The sequence below is a fragment of the Tursiops truncatus genome, chromosome X (assembly GCF_011762595.2).
Source record: "Tursiops truncatus isolate mTurTru1 chromosome X, mTurTru1.mat.Y, whole genome shotgun sequence".
NCBI lineage: Eukaryota > Metazoa > Chordata > Mammalia > Artiodactyla > Delphinidae > Tursiops > Tursiops truncatus.
Genome location: NC_047055.1, coordinates 24,953,764 through 24,970,644, shown reverse-complemented (window position 1 = coordinate 24,970,644; position 16,881 = coordinate 24,953,764). Strand labels below are relative to the sequence as shown.

At 36.4% G+C, this 16,881-nt stretch overlaps 1 protein-coding gene across 7 annotated transcripts in view; it reads left to right on the top strand.

The window, feature by feature from the left end:
* Positions 1-13,085, top strand: part of XIAP (X-linked inhibitor of apoptosis) — a 44,927-nt gene extending 31,842 nt beyond the window's left edge. For all 7 annotated transcript variants that reach the window (XM_073799236.1, XM_073799235.1, XM_073799234.1 and 4 more), the window contains 2 exons: positions 2,108-2,320; positions 8,574-13,085. In XM_073799236.1, coding sequence (XP_073655337.1) covers positions 2,108-2,320; positions 8,574-8,767 — 407 coding nt within the window. In that variant the 3' untranslated portion in view covers positions 8,768-13,085. The remainder of the gene's footprint in view (positions 1-2,107; positions 2,321-8,573) is intronic.
* Positions 13,086-16,881: the final 3,796 nt, after the last annotated feature.

The window sequence follows — 16,881 nt, the reverse complement described above, 5'->3', positions numbered from 1 at the left end:
CCATTCATTAGTCAGTGGACATTTGGGGTGTTTCCACTCTTTGGCTATTATGAATGATGCTGATGCTGCTATGAATGTTTGTGTTCAAGTTGTTGTGTGGGCATATGTTTTTAGTTCTCTTGGGTATATGTTTAGGGATGGCATTTCTGGGTCATGTGGTAACTCTATGTTTAAACTTTTGATAAACTGCCAGACGGTTTTCCAAAGTGGCTGCACCATTTTATATTCCCACCAGCAGTGTATGAGGGTTTCAGTTAGTTTTTCTACATCCTTGTTAACACTTGTCTGTCTCCTTATTACAGCCCTCCTAGTGGGTGTGAAGCATGTCTCATTGTGGTTTTGATTTGCATTTCCCTGATAGCTAATGATGTTGGGCATTTTTTTATGTGCTTATGGGCCATTTGTATGTCTTCTTTGGAGAAATGTCTGTTCATCTCCTTTGCCCTTTGTTTAGTTGGGTTACTTTTTTTTTATTATGGAGTTGTAATAGTTCTTTATATATTTTAGTTCTTTATACATTATACATATAAGTCCCTTGTCAAATATATGATTTGCAAATATTTTCTCCCATTCTGTGGGTTGTCTTTTCACTTTCTTGTTGGTGTCCTTTGAATCATATTACTTTTTAATTTTGATGAAGTTCAACTTGTCTGTTTTTTGTTGCTTATGCTTTTGGTGTCATGTCTAAGAAATCATTGCCTAATCCAAGGTCACCTGTGTTTTCTTCTAAGAGTTTTATGGTTTTAGCTCTTACATTCAGGTCTTTCATCCATTTTGAGTTAATTTTTGTATATGGTATGAGGTAGAGGTCCATCTAACCATCACCCAGATCAAGATATAGAACATTTCCACCACCCTGGAAAGCTCCTTCAGGCCCCTTCCCAATCAATATCCACCCTCAAGTTATATTCTGACTTCTATTACCATAGATTAGATTTGAACATCTTAAAAATGTGATCATACAGTATGCACTCTTTTGTCTCTGGTTCATCATTATGATGATGTTTTGTTTATCGTATCTATGTGATTGATCCATGTTGTCTGTGGCAGTAGTTCATTTTTCTTTCTTGCTGTGTAATATTTGAATATACCAGAATTTACTTATCCATTCACCTGATGATGGGCATTTGAGTTGTTTCCAGTTTGGCCCTGTTATAAATACACTGCTGTGAATATTCTTGTGTATGTCTTTGGTGGATATATGTACTCATTTTTAATACCCAAGAGTGGGGAAGTTCCTGGCGGTCCAGTGGTCAGGACTCAGCGCTTTCACTGCCGGGGCGCAGGTTCAATCCCTGGTCGGCGAACTAAGATCCTGCAAGCTGTGTGGCGTGGAAAAGAAAAAGAAAAATACTGAAGAGTGGAATTGATGAGTCAGAGGAGAAGTCTCCTCTTTTAGCACATCACTACACAATCTGTATTCCTACTTTGAGTGTCATTAAAGTGACTTTCTATTTGCTTTCTTGCCTTATCTAGTCCACCCTCCCCCCAGCTGCAGAAACTAAGTCAGAGAGATAGGAAGCTGATACATTCAAGGTTACAGACTGCGTCTTCCTCTATTTCCCATGATTTTTTCAAAATAATTGCTGGTGATTCACTAAAGGCATCCACGCTTTTCAGAATTTTGAAGCGCTTAACCCTTTTCTTATCTGTTTTACCTTATCTTGTACTGTTCATGTAGTCTTTAAAGCACCTAATCTCAATTCATAATGCTACAAAATACATACTCATTGCATTTTCAACTGTTGTAAGATTCTGAAAGTGATTCTTCAACGCCCAAGTATTTCTAAGTCCTCTTCCCAAAGCAGCTTTGGTTTGGTGGTTTGGTTTTGTTGTTGTTGTTGTTTATTTATTTGGCTGCGTTGGGTCTTAGTTGCGGCACTCGGGATTTTTAAATTTTTTTTGAGGCATGTGGGATCTAGTTCCCTGACCAAGGATCAAACCTGGGCCCCCTGCATTGGGAGCGCAGAGTCTTAGCTGCTAGACCACCAGGGGAGTCCCTGGTTTTGATTTTTTGCTTGTTGCTTAAATTTTTCTTTTCAATTATACTTTGCTGTTGAGTTGTGTTCATGAAAATAATTAAACTCTATGATCTTTTCCTCACCAGTTTTCATTTCAGATGATACCATATTCCAAAATCCTATGGTACAAGAAGCTATACGAATGGGATTCAGTTTCAAGGACATTAAGAAAATAATGGAGGAAAAAATTCAGACATCTGGGAGCAACTATAAATCACTTGAAGTTCTGGTTGCAGATCTAGTGAGTGCTCAGAAAGACAATGCACAAGATGAATCAGGTCAGACTTCGTTACAGAAAGGTACGCATGCCTGTTTTTAAAAAGCAAGACACACCTAACATCACTTCATTATGGATAGTATCTTACATGACTTGGTGGCCCATTCATTTCCCTCCTCTCATATTCCCCTTAGGATAAATGTTTTTTAAAACTTTTTATTATGAAAACTGTCAAACATACTCAAAAGTGGAGAGAATAGTATAATGAACCCTCACGTACGCATCGACCATCTTCAATAATTATCGACACTTTTCTAATCTTGTTTCACTTCTTCCCCCACCTTTTTTTCTTTGCTGTAGTATTTCAAAGTAAATCCCAGACATCCTATATATCATTTACCTATAAATACTTTGATAAATATCTAACAGATAGGGACTTCTTTTAACATCACCTTAATACTGTGTGTTAATCTGCTCAGACTGTTATAACAGTACTGTAAACTGGGTGGCTTAAACAACAGACATTTGTTTCTCATAGTTCTGGAGGCTGGGAAGTGCAAGACCAAGGTGCAGGCAGATTTGGTTCCTGATGAAGACTCTCTTCCAGGCTTGCTGATGGCTGCCTTCTCTAAGTCCTCACATGGCCAAGAGAGAGAGCACTCTGCTTTCTGTTCTTCTTCTTATAAGGACCTTGATCCCATCATGGAGTCCCATCCTCATTACCTCATCTAAACCTAATTATCTCCCAAAGGCACCACCTCCAAGTACCATCACACAGTGGGTTAGGGGTTCAACGTATGAATTTTGGGAAGACAGACATTTAGCCCATAACATACTATTGTCACACTTAACAAAATTAACAGTAATTCCATATCATCTGAAATTCAGTTGGTTTTAATTTTCCTCATTGTCTTAAAATGTTTTTTCAGTTCATTTGTTCTACTCAGGGTCCAAGTAAGATCCAGTGATCCATTCATTTTAAAAGTGTGAGTTTATGCTTTATTTTAGATAAAGAACAACAAAGACTAACTTTTATCGTTGTGTGTAGACTATAAGTTTTGTAGTTGAAACTCTTTGGATTTAGAGTGTTCTGCAACTTTTCATATGATGTAAATATATAAAGGGGTCATATTGCTAAATAGAGCTTGAATTAATGGCATCTTAATACTATGAATCATGTATAGAAAGTGTATTAAATAATGTAGAAGAGAAGTATATAACCTCCTTTTAGGAAAAAGAAAGATAAAAAATACAAGTTTCTCCTTTAAGGATGACAGCTACTCTAGAGCTTGCCAGCAACATTGGAGGTTAAAGAAAAGGTTTCAAACTGAATACATTCTTGGGGTACTTTATTATAATCGTTCTCTAAGCTTTTGACCACCTGTATCAAAAGATGAGAACTCTCCAAGGGCTAATGAACCTAAAAGTTCACTTTTTTTTTTTTTTTACCTTAAAGACCCTTTTGATCTTTAGGTTATTTCAGATGTTTTTGAAACATTATTCAGATAATTACATAAGTCATAAAACAGTATAACATTAATGATGTTTTAAATTACATTAGTTGATGTAAAAGATTCAGCAGAAAGCATCTTTTCCTTAAAGATGCATGTATTTTAAACCTATAATAGCTCCACGTGTCTTGGTGATAGTGAAACAAACCATTTACTTCGTGATACCAGTGATTGTGCCATTCTCCCCTTAACCACAACTCAAGCTTAATTAAGTTTGACAATAAGGTGTTAGTTTTTATACCTGAAGGTGTTTACAACAGAAAGATTTAGTGGGTTGCAGTAGAAAGAGAACAGGGGACAGAGTGCATTGGGGCATGTTTGTCCTCTATCCAACAGGAGTTGGTGGGGAGTTCTTATTACTGAGACTACAAGCCAGGGTAGTGTGGGAAGGAGGGCCTAAACAAATGCCAGCTCTCAGGGACACGGGTTAGAATTCATCAGATGATTTCTCCTTAGTCTCACAAAATTGAGAGGCAAGTAATTGTTACAGGCTGTCTTCTCATGGAGGACTGCTGTCTATTTCTCTTCCCCAAAGCTGATGAGGAAAGACTGGCACTAAGAATCTTTTAATTCTATACAAAATAGAGGGTGGGCCTAATTGAAGTAAAACAGATGGAAGTTATTAGAAAAAAGTACAATGTTATTGTTACTCATTGAGAAATCCTAGATTCAATACTAGTTTTTATCCCATTGGCTCTGTGACAGAGAATACCCCAGTCTTCTAAAGATAGTACCAAATTGGTATCTTTTTTTCTTTCTTTTTAGAAACAACATAGTATGATACAAAGCCCTTTATTTCATGTGTGTGCTAAGGCACTTGCTTTAATCCTTATGTGTATATTACAGAACATAATGTAAAAATCAAATAACCCATACACATTTTTTATCAGTCTGTCTTTCCACATGAATCTGCTCTGATAGGAACATTAACAACATCAGTTTATTCTAGAAGTGGTTTAAAATAATGTAGTAAAAATATTAGCAAATAACATCAAAGATGATCTAGCTGTTGCCTTTATTGCTATGTGCCAGAACCTCCCGACCTAGAAGGGGGCCTGGTAGAAAGTAGAAGGGGAAAGGTACCTCAGGAAAGGAAAGAACCTAGTAGTTACTCTAAAGGCTAGAGTGAAGTAATTGCCAGAGGTAAACTATTAGTCTGGAAAGAATGCCCAGACCATCACCATCTCAAGTAAGTGTCTGTATGCAAGCCTGAAATAAGGTAGGAAAAGTGGAGTTAATGATATCTGTGTTTGGTAGGCATGACATTTCATCCATTGTGGTCTGCAAACATGGAATCACAAATAATCGGAATGAAAGGAACCTTAAAGATCATACAAAATTTTCATTACTTCAGAGAAAACTGAACTGCAGATATGCTGTTACTCAAGGTCACTCAGATAGTTGGGAGTAAAATTCAGGTTTCCTGACTTCTGGTCCGGTGTTCCTGTTTTTTCTTGTTTTTTTTTTTTTAACTTTTTAAAAAATTGTGGGGAATTCCCTGGCGGTCCAGTGGTTAGGACTCGGCGCTTTCACTGCTGAGGGCCTGGGTCCCATCCCTGGTCAGGGAACTAAGATCCAGCAAGCCACGCGGCGCAGCCAAAAACAAAACAGTTGTGGTAAATACACATAAAATTTACCTTCCGAACCATTTTTAAGTGTACAGTTCAGTAGTTTTAAGTACATTCACACTGTAGTGCAGTCAATCTCCAGAACTCTTTTCATCTACAAAACTGAAACTCTTTACCTATTAAACAACTCCCATTTCCCCCTCCCCTGGCAACCACCATTCTGCTTTCTGTCTCTGTAAATTTGACTACTGGAGGTATCTGATCCAGTGTCCTTTTTTATTCATTGTGGCATTACATCCAAAAGTAATGTGTAAATTACTTAATTGTCTTCCTTTTTTTGATTTTTCTTGGAATTACAAAGCTACCTTTTTTTTTTTTTTTTCCTGCGGTACGCGGGCCTCTCACTGTTGTGGCCTCTCCCGTTGTGGAGCATAGGCTCCGGACGCGCAGGCTCAGTGGCCATGGCTCACGGGCCCAGCCACTCCACAGCATGTGGGATCCTCCCAGACCGGGGCACGAACCCGTGTCCCCTGCATCGGCAGGCGGACTCTCAACCACTGCGCCACCAGGGAAGCCCTACAAAGCTACTTTTTAAAAAACACTGGGAAGGGGTCGTCCCCTGACCCCCAGGACTGGCCCAGGTGTAGAGAGACTACCTGAAGGGAAGGAAGCACAAAAGAGACCTGCTGTAGACTCAGGGCAAAGGGAATGCCAGGCTGGGACCTGTGAGCACTACAGGAGGAAACTCTAGCATGGTGGGACTAGCTCCAGGCACACAGGAGAAGTGCAAGAGGATTGGACATGAAGTTACTTGGATTCTTCGTTCTCATTTGCCTTTTTCTGCTTCTGCTGCATGATCTCCGAGTCCCTCTGCTTGTGGACGGCAGCAGAAAGCCTGTTATCTCAAATGCTTTCCCTTCACCAAGTCACTCTGCTTTTCCATATTCCTCTGGCAGGCTAGCTCGCACTGGTTACCACAGTCTTGGTGATGGCATGAATATATACTTTATTCTGACTTTTTTGGTCAGATGCTTCCATATAATATAAATCAGTTTATAATGCCATCCCTTTGCTTCTGTTGTTTCCTATGCCCCGAATGCCTTTTTCCTGTTTGTATACCTCATCTGATGCCCCACTCCACCCCCAGTTCCTTAAATCCATTTCTTGAACTCATCCTTCAAGGCTCAGCTCAAAGGTCACTTCTTTGAAGTTTTCTCCAATACCCATAGCAGAGTTTGCAGCTCCCTCTACTCTCTCTGCTGTTAAAGCAATTGTAACATCATTTTGGAACTGTCTTCTTTTCTCTCCTGCCCATTAGACAAGCTTCTTGGGGGCAGGCAGTTTATCTTCTTATCTCTATGTTCCATCTTTGAGTTTTGATTATGCCCAGGAAGTTGCCTTTTAAGAAAAAAGAGATTATATAATCCTTTTCTCCACCGCTAATCAAAAAAACCTTTCTGAAGCAATTCTGATATCTTTTTCCAGGTTAAAACCCTTCACTGGCTCCTGGGGTCCTCGGTGTCAAGTCCAAACTCCTTTACATGGGTTGCCAAATCCTTCATGATCAGGCTCCTGCTAACCTGTAGCCTCATGTCATGCTATTTCCCCCTCAGATTCTCTTCCCAAGCCTTACCCGTGCACTTGCAGGCCTGGTTCTGTCTCTCTCCTTGGAGCCTGCTTATGTCATTTCCTCTGCCCAGAACCCTCTTCTCCCATTGCTCCTGTCCCCCAAGGCCGTCTCCCTCTCCTACTTTACTCCTACTCATCCTTTAGGACCCAGTTTAGGTATAATTTTTTCTGGGAAGCCTTCCCTTTATGTGTGTGTGCACGGACACACACCCTTCCTGTGTTCTTCATAACACGTTATAATTCCTTTTTATCATCACACTGTATTATAATTTCCTGTCTGCTTGTGTTCCTTACTTGTCTATGAATGATTGGGAGCCCAGGGTCTATGTATTTGTTAATTGTTCTTTCTCTAATGCCTAGAACCTAGCTAAGTGTTCAGTAAGTGTTTGTTGCATAAAATTAGACCACTGTTTCCCAAACCTGTTTTCAGAATAGTGTTCCCCAGAATGTTAAAAGAGATGCCATGAAAAATGAACTCTGTAGTTAAATAGGGAAATGCATTTTGAATTTCTAAGAGGGCATATATGCTTTATCATACTGCCCTGAACTTGATAGTCATGGTTCCCAAATGCCAGTGTGCTCAACCCCATTATTTTAGATTCAGTGAATGGGGCCAAGGAATATATTGTTAAAAAAATGCCCCAAGTGATTCTCATGTGAGGCTGAATTTGGTATACACTGGTATACAGTGATTACAAAGGTTGTTATAATATGTAATGCATTTGGAATACTGCGTAGTACATAGTAGAAGTGCTATATTACTGTTAACTGCTGCTGTTGTTGATGTTGTTGTCATTATAGTTATATATGACAGTGAAACACATTTCTATGACATATTTGTTAACATTTCACAAAACTTAGTTTGACAAAGGCTGAATTAAGCAAGAACTTCAGTGCCAGCTGTGTATTGATGACACCCAAATCTCTATCCTTAGCCCTAACTTCTTCTGATCTCAAGACTTGACTCTCCGATTGCCTGTTGGACATTTTTATATGGATGCTGTGCAAGCACCTCAAAAAATCTTGAAAATCCCAAACCTGTACCTCCTTGTATATTTCCTATTGGCATTACCATCCCCTTGTCAGCCATGCTAGAAATCTTGAAATCAACTTTATTTCCTTTCTTCCTCATCCCTCACATCTAGTCACCAAATCCTACTTGTCCCACTTCAGAAGTAGCCCTCAAATCCATCCCTCCATTTCTGGAATAAGCCATGCCTTTTCTATATGCTACTTCTTTTACCTAAGCCTTGCTTCTCTGCTTAGCAAATTGCTATTTTTAAATGTCACTCTTCCACTTCCCCCTCCCCCATCCAACAGCCGCCAACCCGTGAAGCCTTCCCCAGCTAATCTGAACAGAAGAACTTGTTCTGTGGTCTTGTCCCAGAGACTTTGTATGTAACTTTATTATAGCACTTACCACTTTGTGCTTACCTCCGTAGCCTCAGCTCATGTCTTTCTCTCCCACTAGCATGCGAACTACTTAAGAGCAGATGCCATATGTGAGTCATCCTATCTCCCAACACTTGATTAGTGTCTGGCACATAGTAGGGGTTCACATTATTTCAGTGAATTTAAACAACTAAGAAAGTCTAAAATTAACACTTTTTTTTCTCTCTTTGTACAGAGATTAGTACTGAAGAGCAGCTAAGGCTACTGCAAGAGGAGAAGCTTTGCAAAATCTGTATGGATAGAAATATTGCTGTAGTTTTTATTCCTTGTGGACATCTGGTCACTTGTAAACAGTGTGCGGAAGCAGTGGACAAATGTCCCATGTGCTACACAGTCATTACTTTCAAGCAAAAAATTTTTATGTCTTAATCTAACTACAGTAGGCGTGTTATATTCTTATTACCCTGATTGAATGTGTGATGTGAACCAACTTTAAGAAATCAGCATTGAATTCCATTAGCATTTGCTACCAAGTAGGGAAAAAATGTAAACTGTGATGTTATAGTTAGCAATCTAAAATTTGAATTTCTGGATTTTTCAGGATTTTAGCTGTATTATCTGTCCTATTTTTTCACTGTTATTTAATTGAAACCCTAGACTAAGAAGCATCATATTATTATAACTGATCACAATTTGTATATGTAGTACACTGACTTAGATTTCTAAATGTAAGTGAATTAATCAACTGACTTTTTCATCCTTTTTAGATAGGCTTAACAAATGGAGCCTTCTTTGTAAACGTACAGATTAATCTCCCCAATCACATAATTTGTTTTGTGTGAAAAAGGAATGAACTATTCTACACTGGTAGAAAGATAGAGATTATCTTTAGATGTTTGTGTTTTAGGATTTTGTCCACTTTCTTTTAAAATTATACACATGTACTTGGGTGGATGATTTTTAAAAATGATTTTGCCATCGTTAAAAGGGTATTTAATGATTGAATACCATCTAGCCTACACGTACTGACGTGGAAAGATGTCAGAGGTATATTAAGTTTAAAATCAAGTGGCAAAACACTGTGGATAGAATGAGCCAAGTGAGGTGTGTGTGTTTTATATACGTATAGAACAGAAGATTTGGAAAGATAGGCACTAAACTGTTAAATGTGGTTTCTTTGGGGGGGTATGGGTCCCAGAGGGGCTTTACAGGGAGGGACCTTTCACTTTCTACTTTTTTTATTTTGTTCTGTTTGAATTTTTTATAAGTCTGTATTACTTTTGTAATCAGAATTTTTAGAAAGTATTTTACTGATTTAAAGGCTTAGGCATGTTCAAACGCCTGCAAAACTACTTACTGCTCAGCTTCAGTTTTTCTAATCCAAGAAGGCAGGGCAGTTAACCTTTTTGGTGCCAATGTGAAATTTAAATGTTTATATGTTTTTCCTGCTTTGTGGATGAAAAATATTTCTGAGTGGTAGTTTTCTGACAGGTAGACCATGTCTTCTTCTCTTGTTTCAAAATAAATATTCCTGATTTTGTAAAATGAAATATAAAATATGTCTCAGATCTTCCAATTAATTAGTAAGGATTCATCCTTAATCCTTGCTAGTTTAAGCCTGCCTAAGTCACTTTACTAAAAGATCTTCGTTAACCCAGTATTTTAAACATCTGTCAGCTTATGTAGGTAAGAGTAGAAGCATGTTTGTACACTGCTCGTAGTTATAGTGACAGCTTTCCATGTTGAGATTCTCATATCGTCTTGTATCTTAAAGTTTCATGTGAGTTTTTACCTTTAGGATGATTAAGATGTATATAGGACAAAATGTCAAGTCTTTACCTAAGTTTTTTGTTTTCTTGTCTAGTGATAGTAGTAGATACTTCTGAAATAAATGTTCTCTCAAGATCCTTAAAAACCTCTTGGAAATTATAAAATATTGACAAGAAAAGAAGAGTTGTTTGAATATTAAAGAAAAAATAAAACTTGAATAAGAATCAGTATATATTAAAAAAAGAAAATGAAAGTTTAAAAATGCTTCATAGAACACCCAGACAAAGATTCTCACAACAACCTGTTGTAGAGGTGAGTGAGGCATTTTACTGTAGAGAAAAGTTTGAGAGTGGAACTGTTAAAAGTTATATTTTTGTTGTATTTTCTAAGAGAAAGAGTATTATGGTCTCTTAACCTCTGTTGATTACTACTTTGATATTCATTTAAAGCACTGCAAATTTAAATGAGAATTTTAAAAATCAAATAATGACTGCCCTGTTTTTGTTTTACTATGTAAATCCTCAGTTCTTTACCTTTGCACTTTCTTCTACTTAGGTTTAGTTATATATTCATTAAGTTAAATTTTACATGTATAGTCTAAGCTTTAAATTTAAACTTAAATTACAAGGGGAGAAAAGTGTTAAAGTTTTAAAAATGTGTTTTCCAGGACACATCAGCTCCAAGTCAGGTAGTTAGTTCAGTCTAGTTGTTGGCCGAGGACTGAACTGTTTTAACATAAGGCTTTTCCAGTTCTGGAAGCCTCAGTTCATTAAAACTCTTTTAAAACTTGTATGTTTAGAGTTAAGCAAGACCTTTTTTCTCCCCATGAGTTGTGAAATTTAATGCATGAAGCTGATGTGGCTAACAAGTTTATTTTAAGAATTGTTTAGAAGTGCTGTTGCTTCAGGTTGTTAAATCACTCAACACTCCAACTTCTAATCAAATTTTTAAAGACTTACCAATGTTTGCCTTTGTTTGCACTATGAAAAGCCCTGGATCCTTCCCATCTAATTGTGCAAAGAATGATCACTTGCAAGGTCAAAAATATAGCCAGATCCAAATCTCTGCCTCCCCCTTCCCAAAATAGTTCTCACTATCTACATATAGACATTCTTTTCTATATAAAGTTCACTCTAAGATTTCAAAAGGCACCACCTATTTTACTACATTTTAGTCATGCGAAGAGTCAAGTTGTTTTGTAATAAATAATTATCTTTATTCGTAATAATCTGGTGTGCTGATCAAAAGCTTTGTCTTAATTTTTGAGAAACGGGTTTAGTGTTTATAAAATAAATTCCAGTTTATTAATTAGTAGCTTTGTATTGCCTTTCCTACTAGATTTTTTGTTTGTTTTTATTTTTTTTCCCCTTTGGTTTGGGGCTAAGATGGGGTAGGATGGGTGTAGTGAATGTATATGATGTGATTTGGCCCTGTGTATTATGATCTTTTGTTGTTATATTATTTAAATGTTGGTAGTTTTTTTCCTGTTTTCATTTTAATGGATAAAATTGGTATTTTGAACTCTGAATGGAGACTACCACCACAGCATTAGTTCCACATATCGTACCCTTTAGATCAAAATCATTGTTTTATTTCCTGCTCACCCAGTTGTTGAATATGGGGAAAAGGGGTGGAGGGGTGGGAGAAGTAGGATAGGTTGTGTATCATTTCCATTAGAGAAATAAGAAAACAGGAGGGAATATTTGACAAATATGGTTATTTTTAGCCAAATCTGCTTTAAAAAAGAAAAAAAGAGGTAACCATTTCTTCATCTGTGAAATGAGAATAGTACGTGTCTTACAAAGTTATGAGTTCAAGGAGGCCATATATGTAAAATACCTGGTATAAATGTTAATTCCCTACCTAACACTCTTTTACCTTCCGTGGATATGCCTTGACTCTGGAAATGTGGGCTAAAACTTAGATGATATCTTTCAGTGACTCTTACTCATTTTTTTTGTTTGTTTGTCATAGTCAAGATGCAAATTACAATGAACAAGTAGGTCAAGTCCTTAAAAATATTTAAATTCCTGTTTTAATAACTTGAAAAAAATATTCTCACCAAATTTAGTTGAGCTTTCCTAATAGAAACAGTTGGCTTATTCCCACTTTCATAATCAGTTTCAGTTTGACTCTTGTACACTTAGCACAGTGTGAATTTCATTTGCAGCATAATAGGATCATAGGGTGTCAGAGCTAGAAGAGACCTTAGAGAGTATCTAAATTCATCCCTCTTGTTTTACAGATAAGGGAACTGAGGCTGAAAGGTGAAATGATTTGTTCAAAGCTGTATAGCTAATTAGTGATAGCTCAGACTGGGTCATAGTTTGACGGTGAAAAACTTCAAGCTACCTCTCCAGGGAGGTCTCAAATGTTTATTTTTTCTTGTATACCATACCATAACCTTCACTACATATTAAATGATACTTTATAACTAATACAATAGGACAATCTTAAATACATATAGCTTCAAATTGTACAATACTACATTAATGTTTGGGTGGTAAGATTCTATTTTGAAGTCTAAAGTTTGCAGAAATGCATATAGATTTTTTGGCATTTATTACATTCTTGTGTATCATTGATGTAACATTTAAAATTACTATATATTTTGTCATTCTGTCTATACTTAGCAACAAATTTGCATTTTTTATTTGATGTAACAAAGGCTTTAATGTAATTTTTGTTAGAAGAGTTTGCATTTTTTTCATTACTGTTATACTTTATCTAACCTGACAAAATGACTGATTTTTATGTCATTGTATTAGTGTTGTGAATAATCATGTGAAATGTGTGAGAAAGAGTACTATATTTGTGAATATAATTTTATGGCTCTTTTCATTTAGTAGAAACCTTTCCATCAGTATGGAAAACTAAGAAAATTGCTTTCTACTGTAAAATCTGGCAGTCATCATAGATTAAAGCTTATTTTTCTGTGAATAAAACTTATTCAATAAAGCACTATTCTTTAAAATGATATCTTATTACTTAGTTTCATTTTCTCAGAAGAAAATAAAATACTTAAAAATACTAAAATGTAACCTCCTAAATATACCCTATGCCATTGGGCCAGGCAGTAAGGTACACATCAAGTCAGATCATATTTAAAAAAAAAAAAAAGACATCTGCTTTCAAATTAATTTATAGAATTCTATAAGTGCATAAAAAGTTAATTTTTAACATGTGTAAAAATATGAACCCCCCCCTCCCCACAAAGATTGGCCTGGTTGACTCAAGAGATAGTATAGTCACCATAACAAGGCTTGAACAAGCAAGAGACCTAAGAAGCCACTGCCCCTTTGAGGCAGGCAGCAGAGAAGGATTTTTGTGAGTCTGTACTGGCAGCTGCCCAGAGAGTTTCAGAAGCTACAAGCAAATCTGGTGGAATAAAAAGTGAGGGAATAAAGGATCTTTAAAGGGAGAGAGAAATTTAGAAGAGGGCTATTTCCCCTACCCCTGCCTGCCCACAATGGAAGTTCCTAAATTGAGATTTGTATTTCAGGCCTAGTCTGTATAGTGACTGATTATTGAATCCTTGACTATGTTATCACTCTTATCCGAGATATACCATTAAGACCTTGTTTTAAATGCAGTCCACATTTTGTACATGTTAACTACACTTTCAATGAATATTGATGAAGATGTGAATTTTCAAAGCTTTCTCTTAACAGAAATTTTCAAACTTACATAAAAGTAGAAAGGGAAATATAATGAGTCCCATGGTAATCATCATTCAGCTTCAACAAATAACATTTTGCCAGTCTTGTTTCATCTAGGACTCTCCCTCCCTTTATTTATTTTTAGATTTTATTTATTTATTTATTGCTGATATATTCTAGAGTAAATCCTAGACATTATGTTATTTCTCCTGTAATTACCTTGTTATATACCTATACCAGATTAGAACATTTTTTAAATTGTGAATTTTTAACACCGCTATTACTGCTAAATATTAATGGACATCTAAACAAGAATTAAAGGCAACTTTATTCCCCCTTTCACCCTATTTGAAGATTAAGGTAAATAAACCCCCTCAAAACTGATATTTAAAAAATACTTTTAGGGAGTTCCCTGGGCGTCCAGTGGTTAAGACTCAGTGCTTTCACTGCCGTGGCCCGGGGTTCAGTCCCTGGTCGGGGAGCTAAAGATCCCACATGCCACGTGGCGCAGCCAAAAAGCAAAAAAAATTTTTAAATGATCTTCTCACTATTTCATTTGTAGTTTGCTTATAGATTGTAGAATAAATGTGGTGCCTATTAAAAGTTGGTAGGCTAACTTGCAACAACATGGATGGACCTAGAGAGTATTATACTTAGTGAAATAAGTCAGAGAAAGACAAATACTGTATGATATCACTTATTTGTAGAATCTAAAAAGTAAAAATATAACAAACATTCACAGATACAGAGAACAAACTAGGGGTGAGGGAGCAGGTAAGGGACAAGATAGGGGTATGGGATTAAGAGATACAAACTACTATGTATAAAATAAGCAACAAGGATATATTATACACCACAGGGACATATAGCCATTATTTTGTAATAACTTTAAGTGGAGTATAATCTAAAAATATTGAATCACGGTGTTGTACACCTGAAACTAATAAAATACTGTAAATCCACTAAACTTCTATTTAAAATTTTTTTAATAAAAAAACTAAAGGTAGGCTAACTGCATGGTGTATGGATACCTAGTGGTTCTCAAAGTGTGGTCTGGAGACCAGCAGCACCTGCATCACCTGGGAACTTGTTAGAAATACAAACTGTTGGGCCCCAACCTAAACCTAGTGAATCAGAAATTCTGGGGTGTAACACAGCAGTCGGTGTTTTAACAAACCCTCTAGGTGGTTCTGATACAGGCTAAAGTTTGAAAACCACTGGCATATGGTATGGGGTCCGAATCCAGAAATAACTAAGTGACTGAAACCTGTAAGTTAAATTGATGTAGCTCTCTGCAGGTGACTGTCATCCTTAACCTTTCTTCTCCTTGTAACTCATTGCTGATCCAGTCCTGTATTTTCTCCTGCTACCAAAATGCGAAGACTTAAAATGCAACATCCTGAAAATCCCTTCTGATTCCACTTTTCAACAAAATTTTCTTGCATACAGTACTGTTTGAATTTGATAATGCAAATCATTCTTCAGCCCCTACACTGCCAAGTTCAGAATAGCCTCACATTGCTCATTGCCATTAAACTGTCCTCCAATCAAGCAGTGAAAGGGTTAAGTATTTGAAGTCTCTCTTATAAGCACTAGTGTGACAGCAATTAGTTGAAATTGTACAGAACAGACCTGCACTTCTAGAAAGAGCCAAAGCTTCAGTGAAATGTGAGCAGTTAATCTACAAATGATAGAGTTGGAAGTGGTCAGCCTCTCTAATTCATAATAAGTAGCAGTTCTGGATTCTTTTTTTAGGTCTGAAATTTTAAAGTGTGGCACAAAAGAAAATTCTTGTAGTGGTTTTAGGTCTCTAAAGGTCTTCATAGTTGCATAAATCCACACTAAGGTCAATATTGGTCTCTAACTGTATCCAAAATAAAAATTTTAAGGTAGATAAAGGCTAGATGAAAGTCAGACTTAGTTTTCTTTTCCTGCAAACTACTAATTTGCTTATAACAAACACTTCCATAACCTAGCCATTTGGCTTTGTATAGATTTGGTCTGTTTAGAGTTTTTTTTTCCAATCTTATTCTGTTTAATTTGATATTTCCAAGACCCTATATGCGCCATAACTAGTAACTACAGCATAAGAAATCTTTTGCACGGGCCTATGCTTGTTAACTTTAGGCTTATGAATAAATAGTAGAAGAATACTGGTTCAAAACAAATAAGGAGTAAGAACCCAAGAGAAACCAAACTTTATTTCCCCCTTTTATTTTCCCAGAAGAATTTAAATATTCAAAAAAAGAGTAGGGTATAATTAATTGAGGTAATAGTATTTAAACAATGATCTTGCTTCAAAATCTAATTCTTGTTTCAGACAATTTTATGTTTCAAAAATATTTTTTACATGCAAAATTATAAATGTCCATTTGTTACAAAAACTTTTGAGCTTTCTTTTAAGTCTGTGTGTTGTGTTTTAACTTTATTTCGTTACTAGGTACTAGGGATTTCTTTTGAATTCCATTAGCTTAAATAAGGGGCTTTGCATTTTTGGCTAAAACATCAAAAATGTATTTTCTCATTAAATATTGGAATTTTGTTTGGCAGTGATTAGGCTCTCCTTCTGCCAGATTACTGACAATTGGATTGAGGAAGGAAAAAAGAACACACAAGTATGTTCATGAACAATTACTGATGTTTCAGAGGAACTTAAATTGAAAACAAAGACCCCAAATTTCCCCCATAAAATTAATCTGGAGTGGAGAAAAACTTGCTAAAAATTATTTTATTTTTCATTAAATAAACATTGTGCAGGGATTTCCTAGCAGAAATTTAACAAAGGCCTGTGTTAATCATTAAGAGAATGACCTGACTCACCTGGAAAAACTTGTTTTTCTTTCAACTAGATTTTTGTTTGTTATTTGACTACTAAAAAGAACGTACTGTACTTATGCCTTTCTTGGTTTTCTACTGTAAATATTTCAGATACATTATGTTCTTATAGCTCATATAAGAATTAAGTAAAGGACTTCCCTGGTGGCATAGTGGTTAAGAATCCGCCTGCCAATGCAGGGGACATGGGTGTGATCCCGGGCCTGGGAAGATCCCACATGCTGCGGAGCAACTAAGCCCGTGTGCCACAACTACTGAGCCTGCGCTCTAGAGCCCACG